The 19,552-nt window shown below is 37.0% G+C and overlaps 1 protein-coding gene across 2 annotated transcripts in view; it reads left to right on the forward strand.

Moving 5' to 3' along the window:
• The window catches only part of RADX (RPA1 related single stranded DNA binding protein, X-linked), a 91,639-nt gene that overhangs the window by 27,169 nt on the left and 44,918 nt on the right, over nt 1–19,552 (forward strand). For both annotated transcript variants that reach the window (XM_055338651.1, XM_055338652.1), the window contains one exon: nt 7,015–7,088. In XM_055338651.1, coding sequence (XP_055194626.1) covers nt 7,015–7,088 — 74 coding nt within the window. The remainder of the gene's footprint in view (nt 1–7,014; nt 7,089–19,552) is intronic.

Below are 19,552 nucleotides of genomic sequence, written 5' to 3' on the forward strand. Positions count from 1 at the left end.
CATGGGTCAAAAGCAAGTTCAAAACCTAGCAGGACCAGTTCCGTTTGATGTCCAGATATTGAGGGGTTATTTCATTACTTAAGCATGATAGGTTAAATCATTGGCCATGTGATTGAACTTATTCTTCAGCCTCCCTCTCTGTAATAGTATTTCAACCTTTGAATCATATGCTTGATGTATCTGATAACAGTTCCCATCTTCAAGGTGTCTAGTGGCTCACCGAGAGTTACCTCATTAGCATAATGAAGGCACTCCTGTTACTGTGGAAATTCTGGAAGTTTTTGAACCAGGAAACAGATAAAGACGATATGTTCTTTATTGTTCCATAGTTCTTAAGTTCAGCTGTTTTGTTTTTCCACTCTAGAAAGCCCATCTGATTCTTTTGTTTGTTTTCTTTCTTTTTTTAAATTTTTTATTGGCAACAAATTGGCAAGTACCCATCCCGCCAAGTGCCCCCCTCATTGCCCATCACCCAGTCACCCCAACCCCCGGCCCACCTCCCCTTCCACTACCGCTTGTTCATTTCCCAGAGTTAGGTGTCTCTCATGTTTTGTCACCCTCACTGATATTTTCACTCATTTTCTAACCGTTCCCTTTATTCCCTTTCACTAATTTTTATATTCCCCAAATGAATGAGACCATATAATGTTAGTCCTTTTCCAATTGACTTATTTCACTCAGCATAATACCCTGCAGGTCCCTCCACATCAAAGGAAATAGTGGGTATTTGTCATTTCTAATGGCTGAGTAATATTCCATTGTATACATAGACCACATCTTCTTTATCCATTCATCTTTCGATGGACACCAAGGCTCCTTCCACAGTTTGGCTACTGTGGACATTGCTGCTAGAAACATCGGGGTGCAGGTGTCCCGGCGTTAAATTGCATCTGAATCTTTGGGGTAAATCCACAGCAGGGCAATTGTTGGGTCGTAGGGCAGGTCTATTTTTAACTCTTTGAGGAACCTCCACACAGTTTTCCAGGGTGGCTGCACCAGTTCACATTCCCACCAACAGAGCAAGAGGGTTCCCATTTCTCCACATCCCCTCCAACATTTGTTGTTTCCTGCCTTGTTAATTTTCCCCATCCTCACTGGTGTGAGGTGGTATCTCATTGTGGTTTTGATTTGTATTTCCCTCATGGCCAGTGATGCGGAGCATTTTCTCAATGTGCATGTTGGCCATGTCTGCGTCTTCCTCTATGATATTTCTCTTCATGTCTTTTGCCCATTTCATGATTGGATTGTTTGTTTCTTTGCTGTTGAGTTTAAGAAGTTCTTTATAGATCTTGGATACTAGCCCTTTATCTGATACATCATTTGCAAATATCTTCTCTCATTCTGTAGGTTGTCTTTTAGTTTTGTTGACTGTTTCTTTTGCTGTGCAAAAGCTTCTTATGTTGATGAAGTCCCAATAATTCATTTTAGCTTTTGTTTCTCTTGCCTTCATAGGTGTATCTTGCAAGAAGTTACTGTGGCCAAGTTCAAAAAGGGTGTTGCCTGTGTTCTCCTCTAGGATTTTGACAGAACTGTGTCTCACATTTAGATCTTTCATCCATTTTGAGTTTATCTTTGTGTATGGTGCAAGAGAGTGGTCTAGTTTCATTCTTCTGCATGTGGATGTCCAATTTTCCCAGCACCATTTATTGAAGAGACTGTCTTTCTTCCAATGGATAGTCTTTCCTCCTTTATCAAATATTCGTTGACCATAAAGTTCAGGGTCCACTTCTGGGTTCTCTATTCTATTCCATTGATCTATGTGTCTGTTTTTGTGCCAGTACCACACTGTCTTGATGACCACAGTTTTGTAGTACAACCTGAAATCTGGCATTGTGATGCCCCCAACTATGTTTTTTTTTTAAATTCCCTCGGCTATTTGGGGTCTTTTCTGATTCCACACAAATATTAAAATAATCTGTTCTAACTCTCTGAAGAAAGTCCATGGTATTTTGATAGGGATTGCATTAAACGTGTAAATTGCCCTGCGTAACATTGACATTTTCACAATATTAATTCTGCCAATCTATGAGCATGGAATATTTTTCCATCTCTTTGTGTCTTCCTCAATTTCTTTCAGAAGCGTTCTATAGTTTTTAGGGTATAGATCCTTTACCTCTTTGGTTAGGTTTATTCCTAGGTATCTTATGCTTTTGGTGCAATTGTAAATGGGATTGACTCCTTAATTTCTTTCTTCAGTCTCATTGTTAGTGTATAAAAATGCCACTGACTTCTGGGCATTGATTTTGTATCCTGCCACGCTACCAAATTGCTGTATGAGTTCTAGCAATCTTGGGGTGGAGGCTTTTGGGTTTTCTATGTAGAGTATCATGTCATCGGCGAAGAGGGAGAGTTTGACTTCTTCATTGCCAATTTCAATGCCTTTAATGTCTTTTTGTTGTCTGATTGCTGAGGCTAGGACTTCCAGTACTATGTTGAATAGCAGTGGTGAGAGTGGACATCCCTGTCTTGTTCCTGATCTTAGGGGAAAGGCTCCCAGTGCTTCCCCATTGAGAATGATATTTGCTGTGGGCTTTTTGTAGATGGCTTTTAAGATGCTGAGGAATGTTCCCCCTATCCCTACACTCTGAAGAGTTTTGATCAGGAATGGATGCTGTATTTTGTCAAATGCTTTCTCTGCATCTAATGAGAGGATCATATGGTTCTTGGTTTTTCTCTTGCTGATATGATGAATCACATTGAGTGTTTTACGAGTGTTGAACCAGCCTTGTGTCCCGGGGATAAATCCTACTTGGTCATGGTGAATAATTTTCTTAATGTGTTGTTGGATCCCATTGGCTAGTATCTTGTTGAGAATTTTTGCATCTGTGTTCATCAGGGATGTTGGTCTGTAATTCTCCTTTTTGGTGGGGTCTTTGTCTGGTTTTGGAATTAAGGTGATGCTGGCCTCATAGAACGAATTTGGAAGTACTCCATCTCTTTCTATCTTTCCAAACAGCTTTAGTAGAATAGGTATGGTTTCTTCTTTAAACGTTTGATAGAATTCCCCTGGGAAGCCACCTGGCCCTGGACTCTTGTGTCTTGGGAGGTTTTTGATGACTGCTTCAATTTCCTCCCTGGTTATTGGCCTGTTCAGGTTTTCTATTTCTTCCTGTTCCAGTTTTGGTAGTTTGTGGCTTTCCAGGAATGCGTCCATTTCTTCTAGATTGCCTAATTTATTGGCGTAGAGCTGTTCATAATATGTTTTTAAAATCGTTTGTATTTCCTTGGTGTTGGTAGTGATCTCTCCTTTCTCATTCATGATTTTATTGAGTCTTCTCTCTCTTCTTTTTAATAAGGTTGGCTAATGGTTTATCTATCTTATTATTCTTTCAAAGAACCAACTCCTGGTTCTGTTGATCTGTTCCACAGTTCTTCTGGTCTCGATTTTGTTGAGTTCTGCTCGAATTTTAATTAACTCTCTTCTTCTGCTAGGTGTAGGATCTATCCGCTGTTTTTTCTCTAGTTCCTTTATGTGTAAGGTTAGCTTTTGTATTTGAGTTCTTTCAAGTTTTTGAATGGATGCTTGTATTGTGATGTATTTCCCCCTTAGGACTGCTTTTGCTGCATCCCAAAGATTTTGAACGGTTGTATCTTCATGCTCATTAGTTTCCATGAATCTTTTTAATTCTTCCTTAATTTCCTGGTTGACCCTTTCATCTTTTAGCAGGTTGGTCCTTAACCTCCATGTGTTTGAGGTCCTTCCAAACTTCTTGCTGTGATTTTGTTCTAATTTCAAGGCATTATGGTCTGAGAATATGCAGGGTACGATCCCAATCTTTGGTGTCGGTTCAGACCCGATTTGTGACCCAGTATGTGGTCTATTCTGGAGAAAGTTCCATGTGCACTTGAGAAGAATGTGTATTCAGTTGAGTTTGGATGTAAAGTTCTGCAGATATCTGTGAAATCCATCTGGTCTAGTGTATCATTTAAAGCTCTCGTTTCTTTGGAGATGTTGTGCTTAGAAGACCTATCGAGGGTAGAAAGAGCTAGATTGAAGTCACCAAGTATAAGTGTATTATTATCTAAGTATGTCTTCACATTGGTTATTAATACGTTTAAATATTTGGCAGCTCCCACATTCGGGGCATATATATTGAGGATTGTTAAGTCCTCTTGTTGGATAGATCCTTTAAGTATGATATAGTGTCCCTCTTCATCTCTCACTACAGTCTTCGGGGTAAATTTTAGTTTATCTGATATAAGGATGGCTACCCCTGCTTTCTTTTGAGGACCATTTGAATGGTAAATGGTTCTCCAACCTTTTATTTTCAGGCTGTAGGTGTCCTTCTGTCTAAGATGAGTCTCTTGTAGACAGCAAATAGATGGGTCCTGTTTTTTTATCCAGTCTGAAACCCTGCGCCTTTTGATGGGGTCATTAAGCCCGTTCACGTTCAGAGTTACTATTGACAGATATGAGTTTAGTGTCATCATGATATCTATTCAGTCCTTGTTTTTGTGGATTGTTCCACTGAACTTCTTCTTAAAGGGGAATTTTAAGAGTCCCCCTTAAATTTTCTTGCAGAGCTGGTTTGGAGGTCACATATTCTTTCAGTTCCTGCCTGTCTTGGAAGCTCTTTATCTCTCCTTCCATTTTGAATGAGAGCCTTGCTGGATAAAGTATTCTTGGTTGCATGTTCTTCTCATTTAGGACCCTGAATATATCCTGCCAGCCCTTTCTGGCCTGCCAGGTCTCTGTGGAGAGGTCTGCTGTTACCCTAATACTCCTCCCCATAAAAGTCAGGGATTTCTTGTCTCTTGCTGCTTTAAGGATCTTCTCTATATCTTTGGAATTTGTAAGCTTCACTATTAAATGTCGAGGTGTTGAACGGTTTTTATTGATTTTAGGGGGGAATCTCTCTATTTCCTGGATCTGAATGCCTGTTTCCCTTCCCAGATTAGGAAAGTTTTCAGCTATGATTTGTTCAAATACATATTCTGGCCCTCTGTCCCTTTCGGCACCCTCGGGGATCCCAATTAAACATAGGTTTTTCTTCCTCAGGCTGTCGTTTATTTCCCTTAATCTGTCTTCATGGTCTTTTAATTGTCTCTTTTTTCGTTAGTTTCCCTATTTGCCATCAACTTGTCTTCTATGTCACTCACTTGTTCTTCCACCTCGTTAACCCTCATTGTTAGGACTTCTAGTTTGGATTGCATCTCTTTCAATTGATTTTTCATTTCTCCCTGATTGGATCTAAATTCTGCAGTCATGAAGTCTCTTGAGTCCTTTATGCTTTTTTCTAGAGCCACCAGTAGCTGTATAATAGTGCTTCTGAACTGGCTTTCTGACATTGACTTGTAATCCAGATTTTGTAACTCTGTGGGAGAGAGGACTGTTTCTGATTCTTTCATTTGAGGTGAGGTTTTCCTTTTAGTCATTTTGCTCAGTGCAGAGTGGCCAAAAACAAGTTGTACTTGGGAAAGGAGAAAAAGAGTGGAGAGAAAGAAGGACAGAAAAGAGGAGAAGAAAAAAGAAAAAAGGAAGAAAAAAGAAGACAAAGAGAAAGAAAAAGAAAGAAAGGGGGAAAAAAGGGTGGGGGAATCAATCAGAAATCAAAAAAAAAAAAAAGACAAAAAGCACGGGGGAGTATCATCTCATTCTGTATACTTTAAGTCCCTTGACTTCCCCTGGAACTTGTCCATCTAGTTCGTCTTCTGGTGGAGGGGCCTGTTGTGCTGATTTTCAGGTGTTAGCACTTGGGGGAGCTGCTCTGCCCCCTGCCTGGTGCAGGGCTCAGTGGGGGTTGTTTACCCCGTGAGGACCCAGGAGGAACAACCACAGTGGTGGGGCCAGCTCTGGAGTCCTGGATCCAGCTCCCGCAGTAACTACTGAGCTCTCCGTCTGCAGGGCCTGGAGGCTCCGGGGCGGGGCCGCTGATCTGCTCACCTTGAGGCAGGAGCGTCCTTGCTGTTCTGGGCCCTCTCGGCCTCTGCCTGTCCCGGGGGGCGGCCGAATCCTGGGCTGTGTCCCGGTGCCCAGTGCTCCCCGGCCTGCGCTGTTGGATTCGCTCTCCGGCCGCGCCCGAGCCCCTCCGAGCTGCTCCCGTGTCCTGCCGTGCGCGCTGCAGCCCTTAGGGAGCTCGGCGCACTCTCCCCGGGGCGCAGCTGCTCTGTTAGTGTCCCAGGGAGCCCGAGGGCATCCCCGCCCTCCTGGGTCCTGCTCTAACTCCCTGCGGGCGCCGTTCCACCCGGGAAGATTGGTGAAGCTCCTGCTTCTCCAGAACGGAGCTTTCCTGTCCTGGGGGCACTCTCCCCAGCCTTAGCCCGGCTCCTCGCGGGGCTCCTCCCCCTTGGATGCCTTTTGTTTCTTTATTTCTTTTTCCCCGTCTTCCTACCTTGATAGAAGCGCGAACTCTTCTCACTGTAGCATTCCAGCTGGTCTCTCTTTAAATCTCAGGCCGAATTAGTAGATTTTCAGGATGATTTGAAGGTTACTAGGTAATTTGGTGGGGACAGGTGATTTGGGGACCCTACTCTTCCGCCATCTTGCCCCTCTTCTCCTTGTTGATATTTAATAGAGTTAAATACTTCCTTTTGTGGAGTACTCCTTATTAAAAGAACATTAAATCTGCAATAGTATTTAGGGTGCCTGGGTGGCTCAGTTTTATAAGCATTGGATTCTGGGTTTTGGCTCCGGTCATGATCTCAGGGTGGTGAGATCAAAACCTGTGTCTGCCTCTGCACTGAGCCAGAGTCTGCTTGGGATTCTTTCCTTCTTCCTCTCCCTTCCCATCTGCCTCTCTTCCTGTTCGCTTGCTTGCTTGCTCTTTCCTTCAAATAAATAAATAAAAATCTTTTTAAAAGAATCTATTGCAGTATTTGAATTAGGTTATAAATGCATATTCATAATTTGTATATATTTTCCTTGAATTTTTAGTGCATTACTTTAAGAAGCTAAACCTATATATTCTGTAAATGTACTTACTGAATCAGAGTAAATTCTGAATGGATCCAATTAGTTTTTTCATTCAAGTGTCTTTTTATAACTCTTGGTTATCTTTTTTCCATCTTTTGTAGAATTCCTGTACCTCAACCAGAAACTTCTGCACAGACAAAAGGAAATAAACCAGACATGTCAAGCATTTTCCAACGTATGTTACTTTGATGATTATTATTTATGAAATTTTTATGGAACTTTATTATATACAGATTACTGTTTGATTTTATTCTACATTTTTCTGCCATGCCTGTCTCTTGCATGATATAAGTACTTTAAATAGATATATAGCTAATTATTTTTGTTTTTTTAAAACTTATATTAGCTTCAGTCTTTGTCAAAATTACTGGTGCCAATTTTAAAGCAATTTGGTATCATCACCAATGCGAAAGTAAATATAAACAAACCTATACTTACCAATTTGTTTATTTGATAGTACATCCCTTCAAATATAGGAATTTTTAATTAGCATAAAAATAAGGTAGGAAGTTTAATTTTTATCTGAAAGTAAATATAGGTAAAGCTTAAAAGATAGTTGTAGTTCCTTTCTTTGCTATTGTGTTGACCAGTTTGAATATTGTGTTCATTTCTGAAGAAATTTCATAGGACAATTAAGTTTCTTAGAGTGATTGGTTTAAATGTGAACTTATAAGGAGTCATCCCTCTGGACTAGGCTTGTTAATACTTTGTCTTTCTTGCTTTTTGAGTTATTCTTATTTTGGAGTTGACTTCTTGTCAATATGGCAGATCAAGAACCTACAAACTGATCTGAAGTCTACATCCCCCCAAAAAAGTAAAACATAAAAAATAAGGGTGAAATCATTGTAATATAAATATATGACCAAACGCAGGACAAGAATGAAAAATCTTTAGGTGCCAGAAACAAAAGAATTTAAATTTAGCAGTAAGTAGAACTAAAACTAAGACATTTCTCAGGCATTTCAGAACTAGATAGAGGCATAAATGATTGTGGGCTGAGGTGTAAGAACCATATGAAAAGGAGGGAACAGATCACAAGCCTTCTGCATGCAAAGTAGAACTAATATAGAGTTGGGAGGTTATGAAGGACCAGAGAATGTAGGCCCATCAGTGTGGGGAAGTATCAAGGAGCTTCCTGTATCCTCTGGGCAATGGTTAGGAAAAAGTCCCACCTGAGAGAAGTTGGAATCCCAGACCTGCAACATGCAGGTGTGGTCACCACCGTTCAATTGACTCTAATGGTGAGGACACTGAGCCAAGGTGTTAACAGTAAACATCTGGTTTGAAATCAGTGAAACCCTTAAAGTCTTGACAAAGGTGAATGTGAAACTGCCTCAGGGAGAGGCATTTTACAATCTAGCATATTTGGGACTCCCATAAAAATGTCTACAGAAGATGAATTCATGTTTAAAAAAATTACAGACTTCCCAAGAAAATGAACTTCTTTGAGGCAATGTGATCAGATGTAATATGTGAGAAATTTTAAAGCCTAGGAACTAGAAATACCAAGCCAATCAGAAAGAGGCTTTAAAAGAAATACTTGTTTAAAAAGTTGAAGAATGAATAGATACTCTAAGTTAAATATATAAATATATATTAAATTTAAATTTAATTTCACATACAATTTTTAAGTTAAATACATTAGTTATATATTAAATATAACATATTAATAATATAAAATAAATATGTATTATAGATAAAATAAATATATATGAAATATAATGTATTAAAGTTAAATATATTAAATTCAATGTATTACATTATATATAAATTAAATGCTTAATATTTTTATAATAATTTAATATATTAAATTTAATATATTTAATATATGCTTTGAAGAGAAAGCAAATGCAGATGAAGAAAGAATTAGTACATTTGGAAGATAGATACAAAGGAAATCACACCAGAGACAGGTAAAGAGGTTGGAAAGGTAAAAAAGAAGTTGGTGGATAGGGTGAGAAGGGGACTATCTAATAAAAGTTCCAGGAGGACAGACTAGAGATAATCAGGAAGAAGCAATATTTGAGCAGGTACATTTTTAAAATTAAGGGTGTACATGAATCATTAGATTGAAGGATCAGAAAGAATCCTAAGCAGAAAAATTAAATAAACCTATATGCAGACCTATCATAGTGAACCTGCACAGCATCACAGATAATAAATATCTTAAATGCTGCCAGGAAAAAAAATGCCTATTTATTTACAAAAGAAATATAATTAGACTAGAAGATTTCTTGTCAGCACCAATACATGCCTTAAATAATGGAATAATGTCTTCAAAATGCTGAAAGAAAATATTTTCCAACATAGAATTCTGCGTTTAACTAAATGAACTTTGTGGATAAAATAAATATATTTTTAGATATTCAGAGACTGTGAGTTATTATTCATATTGTCTCAATGAGTGAGTTACTAAAGATTTTTTAAAGAAGCAAAATGAAACCCAAAAGAAGTATCAAAATACAAGAAGAAATGGTGAGCAAAGAAATAGGTAAAATATTGGTAAATATAAATAAAAACAGGCAGTACAAATTAATAGCCATGATAAATAATTTCATGGGATTTGAAATAAAGTAAAACTAAAATACTACTTAAAATAAGATGATCAGGAGATGCCTGAGTGGCTCAGTAGGTTAAGCATGTGGCTTTAGCTGACATCATGATCTGGGAACCCTGGGATCAGGCCCCTCATCTGGCTCCCTGCTCAGCGGAGAGCCTCCTTCTCCCTGCAGCAACCCCCTGCTTGTTCGTTTTCTCTCTCTCTCTCTCTCTCTCTCTCAAATAAATAAATAAATAAATAAATAAATAAATAAATAAATAAATAAAATCTTTAAGAAAAATAAAATAAGATGGGTGGGAAGATGAGAATTAAAGCATTCTTAGGTCATTGTATCTTTATGGAGGAAGGTAGTGGTTGATGAACTATAGGCTTTGTAAATTCAAATATCAAAATTAACATTTTAAGGGCATGCTAAAAGAATAGGTATAGAGTGTATAACTTTCAAAGCAGCACAGAGAAAAGGAAAATTGTGAAAATGTTATCAGAACAGTGGAAGGTAGAAAAAATGGAAGAGGGGATCCCTGGGTGGGTGGCTCAGCGGTTTACCCCTTGCCTTCAACCTGGGGCGTGATCCTGGAGTCCCAGGATTGAGTCCCACATCATACCCTGCATGGAGCCTGCTTCTCCCTCTTCCTGTGTCTCTGCCTCTCTCTCTCTGTGTCTCTCATGAATAAATAAAATCTTTTTAAAAATGTAAGAAAGGAAAGAAAAAGCATGATTAAAAAAACCAACTGAAATGATTCTAAATACATCAATAATTTCAATGAATGCAATGTTAAACTCAGGTATCAGTTTTAAAATTAATATAGTTGTATGCTACTTATAAGAGACAGACACACTTAAGCAAATTTATATTGAAAGGTTGAAAATAATGGAATAGCAAAAAATATACCTGACTTATACTAAAGAAAAGGTGGTAGAGCAATATATATTTTTAAAGCTTTATTTTTTTATTCATGAGAGACACAGAGGGAGAGGCAGAGACATAGGCAGAGGGAGAAGTAGGCTCTTCACAGGAGCCCAATGTGGAACTCGATCCCGGACCTCGGGATCACGACCTGAGACAAAGGCAGCCACCCAACTGCTGAGCCACCAAGGCATCCCAGAAGAGGTGGTATAGCAATATTAATATGAGATAAAGTATGATGCAAAACTGTAAGTAGAGATAAAGAAAACAGTATAGAATGATTAAAATTACACTCCACCCAGAAGATAATAACAACCAGGAATGTATACAATGAATGATATAACCTCAAAATGTAAATAACCCTGTAGATTTAAAAGGAGCAATTGACAAATTTATAGTCATAGAACACTCCTCTCTTAAAGTAACAGAACAAGGAGACAAAAAGTTATTAAATAGTCAGGCATACATATATTGATGAAAACCAGTAATTTAAAAAACAATCTTAAAAGAAACCAAAAGGAAAAGTTAAAAAAGACCTATTATATAGAGAAACAAAGACAAGTATAACAGATTTCTCTTCAGAAAGTGTATTATCCAAAAGACAATGAAAAGACCTGTAAATCTAGAGTTCTATACACAGTAAACATCTTTTGAAAATAGACAAAATAGGGATGCCTGGGTGGCTCAGTGGTTGAGCGTCTGCCTTTGGCTCAGAATGTGATCCCGGGGGTCTGGGATCAAGTTCCACATCGGGCTCCTTGCAGGGAGCCTGTTTATCCTTCTGCCTGTATCTCTTATGAATAAATAAATAAAATTTTAAAAAGAAAGAAAATAGACAAAATATAGATCAAAACATAAGCTGAGAGAATTCACCTCCACCAAACCTGCACAATGAAAAATAATAAAGGAAGTTCTTCAGGCAGAAAAATAATAATATATGGAAATTTAGATCTAAATAAAGAAAAGTCAAGCACCAGAAATAGTAAATGAATGGGCAAAATAAAATATATTTTCCCTAGTTTAATCTCTGTTAAATGAAAAATAATAACATAAACTTTGTGGTTTATACAGAAGTAAAATGTATGACAACAAGAGCACAAAAACAAGAGAGGATATGGAGGTATACCATTACAAAGTTCTTACACTATATGCACGAAGTGGCATAACATCACTTGGATGGAGACTACAATAAATTAAAATTATATATTATAAATCCTGTAGCAACCACTAAAAAAAGCATAGCTAATAAGTCATGAGGTAAATGGAATTATTTTTTTAAATAGTCATTTACAAGAGAAGGCAGGATAAGAGAAAAAGGGATATAAAGAACAAATGAGTCAAATCGAAAAAATAACAAAATAACAAATTTAAGCCCTATCCTATTGTTAATTACATTAAAGTAAATAGTATGAACACTCCAATAAAAAAAGCAGAGATTATCATATTGGATGAAAAAGTAAGACCCAGCTATATACCAACTAAGAGAGACCCACTTTAGGGGTGTCTGGGTGGTTCAGTTAGTTAAGCATCTGCCTTCAGCTTAGGTTTTGATCCTGCGGTCCTGGGATCCAGCCCCAAGTTGGGCTCCCTGCTCAGCAAGAAGCCTGGTTCTCCCTCTCCCTCTGCTCCTCTCACACCCCTCTCCTGCTCATTTTCTCCCCCTGCCCCCCTCTTTTTTTCTCTCAAATAATAAATAAAATCTTTAAAAAATAATAAAAGAAACTCACTTTAAATTTAAAGAGACAATATAAAAAGATGGAAAATATGCAGTATGTAAAAAATAAAAAAGCTGGAGCAGCTATACTTACATCATCAAAGTAGATTTAAGAGCGGGGAATAAAGAAGAAAATTGCCTTCTTTACAGTTGTTTAAGAAAACATGCCAACCCTAAACGTGTAGGCACCTCACAGTAAAGCTTCAAAGTGCATGAAAACTGATACATTGAGAGAAGAAACAAATTCATGACTTCAGCATCCTTTCTCAGCAATTGATTGGAAAAACTAGACAGTAAATCAGTAAGAATATAGAATACGTTAACAGTATCAACCAACGTGACCTAATTGATATCTATAAAACATTCTACCTAACAATGGCAGAATACATATTCTTTTCAGTATACATAGAATATTTACCAAGATAAACCACAGTGCATCCATAAAACACGTCTCAATAAGTTTAAAAGAATCTGATGGAGAAAAGGAAACTCAAATAGATGGAAGGAAATTCTGTATGTCATCAATTCCAGGATATCCATTTTTGCATATTTTAACATATCTACAATTGGGATGCGTGTTCCAAAATGAATTATACGTCATGATTTCATTGGTAAATTTTTTTTCCTTAGTGGCACATGAAATAATGGTGTGTTTTACAATTTGGAGCATTTTTTTATTTCGTTTTATTTTTAAAGATATTTTTTAAAGATTTTATTTATTCGAGAGAGAGAGAGAGAGAGAGAGAGAGGCGGAGACACAGGCAGAGGGAGAATCAGGCTCCATGCAGGGAGCCTGACATGGGACTCGATCGTGGGATTCCAGGATCACGCCCTGGGCGGAAGGCAGGTGCTAAACCGCTATGCCACTGGGGCTGCCCTATTTACCACTTATTTTTTTTTATTTATGATAGTCACAGAGAGAGAGAGAGAGAGAGAGAGAGGCAGAGAGAGAGAGAGAGAGGCAGAGACACAGGCAGAGGGACAAGCAGGCTCCATGCACCAGGAGCCCGACGTGGGATTCGATCCCGGGCCTCCAGGATCGCGCCCTGGGCCAAAGGCAGGCGCCAAACCGCTGCGCCACCTAGGGATCCCCCACTTATTTTAATCAAAATCTGAGAATATCTATACTTCGAGTCCTATTAAGAGAGTAGTATTTCTTAATCTTAATTCTACTCCTACATACCTGGCAAGCAGGACACATTCCTTGTCATTGGTTCTGGTGTAGCAATAAGTCTCCCTTAGAAAGGTAAGGGACACTGAAGGTTTTATTTTTAAGAAACTCCACCTAATGTGGGGCTTGAACTCACAACTCCAAGATCGAGTCGCATGCTCTCCTAACTGAGCCAGCCAGGTGCCCCTACAGTATTTTAGATTCAATAAAATATGAGAATAAAATTAAAAACAAATTAATGAAATAAAAAACGAAGAGAATAGTGGGATCTAAAGTTGGTTCTTTTAAAAGATTTACACAATAGAGAATCCTCTAGCAATACTGACCAAGAATAAAAAAGAAGACTACAAATAAACAGTTGTAGAAAAGAAAGAGCATAAAACTTACAATAACCATTTTAAAACTACAAGAGAGTATTATAATTTAATTTGTACACATTTCAAAAACATCCAAAGCCAAATCACTTACTGTTCTTAGATACATATATAGGAATCTACTCTGGAATGGGAGGTTATGTAGCTAATTAATATTAGTTGTCTCTAGGGAAAGAAGGAAGAGAATAGGACTAGGAAGAGTAAAAAAAAAAAGATCTAAACCTCATCTTCAGTGTTCTATGTTTCATTCTTTTATTCATATTTTATATGAAGCATCCTGATATGAGCAAACCAAATGCAAATAACTTATGAGACAATGGGAAAAATTTGAACAAACTTTGATAATATTTTTAAATTTTTATTAATAATATATTACATCATGCTTATTTTCTTCTTTTAATTAGTCCTTATCTTTTAAATATACACACTGAATTATTTATAAGTGAAATGATATCTCAAAGATTGGCTTTAAAATAGAGCAGTAGAGTTAAGAGTAACATAGTATATACATGAAAGAAGATTGGCCATGTGGTGATAAATGTTAAAACTGGGTGATAGATACATGGCAGTTCATTGACTCTCCTATTTACTTTTGATGTTTTACTTCCATGATAAAAAATTTTAAAACATGAAAATATTTGAAGCAAAGATGATGAAATATAAGTCTGAAAATGTGTGATTCTAGGGGTTGGATATACTGGTATTTACTATGGTATTCTATGTATTTTTCCAGTTTTTCTATCTAAAGAAAGTAAAAGGTAAGTTTAAAACACCATAGTGTACAGATAATACCTGAACTAATTCTTAAAAGTTGAATAGAGTTTTGTCAAATTAACCAAGTATCTATAAGCCTACAACAGTTCTAGCACAGGTACAGAGATAGATATTTCATGGAAATCTCAAGGAACCACCAACTGTTGATGTATTACTAGAGTATAAAGTGTAAGGCAAAGACCTAGGACATCCCCTCTTTGTCTTTTTCACTGTTAGTACACAGTAGTTTCCTTATTCCCAGTCCCTAGCTGTGGTCACACAGAACATACTAGTTTTCATTTTGTGCCTGCTTGTGCAGAGCTCAAATGTAAAAAAATTGTATGTCCTGAGGAGTACTAAATCATATACCATGAATGTAATTTTGACCGTAACTGCTTTGGCTACCATTTTAAATCTAGTTCTTAAAAAAGCATGAACTAGTTTTTATTCATTAATTCTGAATAGAATATGGTTTTTAATATAAGTGAATTTGAGGTTTTTAGTTCCAGTAATAGAAATGGAATAAGATCTATTGGTATATATTGTAATAGTTTAAAAAAAAAAGACAACTGGGGATCCCTGGGTGGCGCAGCGGTTTGGCGCCTGCCTTTGGCCCAGGGCGCGATCCTGGAGACCCGGGATCAAATCCCACATCAGGCTCCCGGTGCATGGAGCCTGCTTCTCCCTCTGCCTGTGTCTCTGCCTCTCTCTCTCTCTCTCTCTCTCTCTCTCTCTGTGACTATCATAAAAAAAGACAACTAGACAGTGAAAGTTGATACTGTATTGATTTAACAGGAATCCTGTGTACAATTTAAAATATTTTAAATGTCACTGTGAATTTCCTATTGTCTTTTTGTAATCCTTTAACAAAGAATTTCCCCTAAGCATGTAGCTACTAATAGTATTGATAGTCTTAAGAACTAATTTAAAAGATTGACATTTTAAGCAAGTTAAAGTGCTTAGGAAACTTGTAGAATAAGATTGAGGAAACAGCTAGCACAAATGAGAGATCAGATTTTAATGATCAACTCCTGTAATTATCTTCATTTTGGTATTATTCTAGATCATTGCTGCTCCTATGGTCTGAGGACCAGTATGTAGTTGGCATCACTAGGTATCTTGTTAAAAATGTAGAATTTCAGAGCCTCTTTCGATCTATTGAACCATAGTCTGCTTTTTAACAAGATCGTCAAGTGATTTTTATGCACGTTAAAGTTTGAGAAGAGAGTATCAAAGTACAAATTACCTAATACTTAGAATTCTCAGGGTCTCACAATAATAGATCAAGTATGTTAGGTACTAAATATCATGATCTTCATTGTTTTTAACAGCCAATGAATTTTTTAATAGTGTCCGTGATACTTATTAGATCCTTAATCCTAGACCAAATATGTTAGGTACTAAATATCGTAATCTTCATTGTTTTTAACAGCCAATGAATTTTTTAATAAATTAATTTTTATTGGTGTTCAATTTACCAACATACAGAATAACACCCAGTGCTCATCCCGTCAAGTGGCCCCCTCAGTGCCCGTCACCCATTCACCCCCACCCCCCGCCCTCCTCCCCTTCCACCACCCCTAGTTTGTTTCCCAGAGTTAGGAGTCTTTATGTTCTGTCTCCCTTTCTGATATTTCCCACACATTTCTTCTCCCTTCCCTTATATTCCCTTTCACTATTATTCATATTCCCCAAATGAATGAGAACATACACTATTTGTCTTTCTCCAATTGACTTACTTCACTCAGCATAATACCCTCCAGTTCCATCCACGTTGAAGCAAATGGTGGGTATTTGTCGTTTCTAATGGCTGAGTAATATTCCATTGTATACATAAACCACATCTTCTTTATCCATTCATCTTTCGATGGACACCGAGGCTCCTTCCACAGTTTGGCTATTGTGGACATGGCTGCTAGAAACATCGGGGTGCAGGTGTCCCGGCGTTTCATTGCCTCTGAATCTTTGGGGTAAATCCCTAACAGTGCAATTGCTGGGTCGTAGGGCAGGTCTATTTTTAACTCTTTGAGGAACCTCCACACAGTTTTCCAGAGTGGCTGTACCAGTTCACATTCCCACCAACAGTGTAAGAGTATTCCCTTTTCTCCGCATCCTCTCCAACATTTGTGGTTTCCTGCCTTGCTAATTTTCCCCATCCTCACTGGTGTGAGGTGGTATCTCATTGTGGTTTTGATTTGTATTTCCCTGATGGCAAGTGATGCAGAGCATTTTCTCATGTGCATGTTGGCCATGTCTATGTCTTCCTCTGTGAGATTTCTGTTCATGTCTTTTGCCCATTTCATGATGGATTGTTTGTTTCTTTGCTGTTGAGTTTAATAACTTCTTTATAGATCTTGGAAACTAGCCCTTTATCTGATATGTCATTTGCAAATATCTTCTCCCACTCTGTAGGTTGTCTTTTAGTTTTGTTGACTGTATCCTTTGCTATGCAAAAGCTTCTTATCTTGATGAAGTCCCAATAGTTCATTTTTGCTTTTGTTTCTTTTGCTTTCGTGGATGTATCTTGCAAGAAGTTACTGTGGCCAAGTTCAGAAAGGGTGTTGCCTGTGTTCTCCTCTAGGATTTTGATGGAATCTTGTCTCACATTTAGATCTTTCATCCATTTTGAGTTTATCTTTGTGTATGGTGCAAGAGAGTGGTCTAGTTTCATTCTTCTGCATGTGGATGTCCAATTTTCCCAGCACCATTTATTGAAGAGACTGTCTTTCTTCCAGTGGATAGTCTTTCCTCCTTTATCGAATATTAGTTGACCATAAAGTTCAGGGTCCACTTCTGGGTTCTCTATTCTGTTCCATTGATCTATGTGTCTGTTTTTGTGCCAGTACCACACTGTCTTGATGACCACAGCTTTGTAGTACCAATGAATTTTTTAATAGTGTCCATGATACTTATTAGATCCTTTAATTCTAAATTTTTAATGATTTTCATTTATTTTTACAATAAAATGTAACATTTTATATTTTTCTTGTTAACTATAAATGGAATCAGCTACAGATGCCTACAATTTTAATGAAAAGGGTACCACCCTTTTATGTAATGCAGAACAAATCTGCATGTGTATATTCTTTTAAAAACTCTGAAGGCTTACTTAGTGGAGTGGATCTGAATTTATGCTTCAAATAATTTGTAACAGTTGATTTTCTGGGATGCAAAGCTATGTTAACAGTAAAATTATTTTATAGTACCTTTGATACTGTTTCAAGTGAGGATTATACATTTTAAAATTTGTATAGCAATTATTAATATTGGATAATGCTAATCCCTTTACTCTCTTCCCATTCATCTTTCCATATTCAGTTGAAGTCATGTTTGTAGGTTGTTTTCTTATGAAAATCCTAGATGTAGCCATTTGGTCGCAGATTTCCTACATATCCAGAATAATACCCTTTACCACAAGAAGAATTCTGCCCCAGAATGGGTCCTTACACCCCATACTTCGAAGGATCTGAACAGAAATTGTAGTTCCATTCCACAGTTTACCCAACCTCTTACTCTTCAAATACCCAACTACTGGGATATTCTAGTGAAGCTGGGCCCCAGCATTTGCCTTTGGAATGAAGTAGGGAGAGAAACAAAGTAGAATTTTCAAGAGGATCCAGGACAGTTGAGCACCCTGGAATCCCTTGTACACCACCATGGAACTTTTTAAGGCAGCTCTGTAGACTTGAGGGGTAGAAATCCTCAGTCCTTAAAAGATGACAATTTGTTTTGAAAAAGCAATATTTCATGGCCATTTTCAATTATGAATCAACTGCTTAGCAAACATTACTTACATAAAAACAAGTTGAATTAAAGGGAAATATATTTTTTAAACCAAAATAGATATAAAACGATCTCAGTTTTAAGGGATTATGCCTATTTTGGAAGAAAAAAATAAAATGTTAAAACTTTTACATTTAAATTATAAGAGAAAAAATGTACTCTGAAATATAATTTTAAACAAATATTTAAAATAAGGCTGTTTAACATTTGAGTCTATAGGCAGAATAAATTTACACTTTATTAAAGGGAAGCATATCAAGGAATCTATACGGTAAATAATGTGACTGAAAAAATGTTTTTAAAAAAGCCATTTAAAAGAAGGATAATAATTTTATGGGTATATAAATTAAGCATTGTAGATAGAAATTAATGTAAAATAGTATCAACCCAACCTTTGGATGAAAAGTAAAAACTCACTATTTCTTTAATTAGCATGAATTTATACTTTTAGATTAGTTGCTTAGTAAAATTATACTCAGTGCTTTGAGTTATTCACATTTATGTTTAATTTTGTTAAATTCTTTATCAGAACATAAATATGTTGTCTTCTGTACTTTGTAACTTGTGCATATCTAAAGAGACTAGCAGTGAACATTTTGGAAGATGTTTTTATGTGTTTTTTTTATAGTAGAGTTCTAGAGTACTTGTGTCTTGATATGAAATTTCTATTAGTAAACTCAAGATCTTATTTTGCATACCTTTGCTTCCTCTAATGTGGAGTTTTTTGTGTACCTCTTATCTTCTAATCATATAGTTATACTAATCTTTTCATAGTAAATATACTTGTTTCTAATTGTATTCCTAGAATTTACATTCCTGAAGAATAAACTATGACTTTGCAAAAAAAAAAGTGTAAGGCAGGGAGTAGTATAATTGCTAAAGAAATCTTGAAGATCAGTGTTAACAGAGGACCTAGTATACCATATGAAGAAACTTGAACTTTATTCTCTAGACATTAAGGAAGAGATTTTTTGGAAGACATTAAGCTGTGGTGTGGCATAATTTGATTTGCATTTTAATAGTTTACTCTGATGGCTATGTGGGGGACAGGTTTAAGTAAAACTACTCTAGGGATGCCTGGGTGGCTCAGTGGTTGAACGTCTGCCTCCAGCTCAGGGGGTGATCCTGGGGTCCTGGGATAGAGTACTGCATCGGGTTCCCCACAGAGAGCCTGCTTCTCCCTTTACCTATGTCTCTGCCTCTCTGTGAGTCTCTCATGAATAAATAAATAAGTTCTTAAAAAAAAGAAAACAACTCTAGAGTCAAAGACACCAATAAATGATAAAGGCCAGGAATAGAGCAGTGGTCATAAAAAGAGTAGAAGAAGAGATGAGAGAAAAACTTGAAAATACAATCAGCCATATCTAGGTATTGATT

This window comes from Nyctereutes procyonoides, unplaced genomic scaffold (genome assembly GCF_905146905.1).
Source record: "Nyctereutes procyonoides isolate TBG_1078 unplaced genomic scaffold, NYPRO_anot_genome, whole genome shotgun sequence".
Taxonomy (NCBI): Eukaryota; Metazoa; Chordata; class Mammalia; order Carnivora; family Canidae; genus Nyctereutes; species Nyctereutes procyonoides.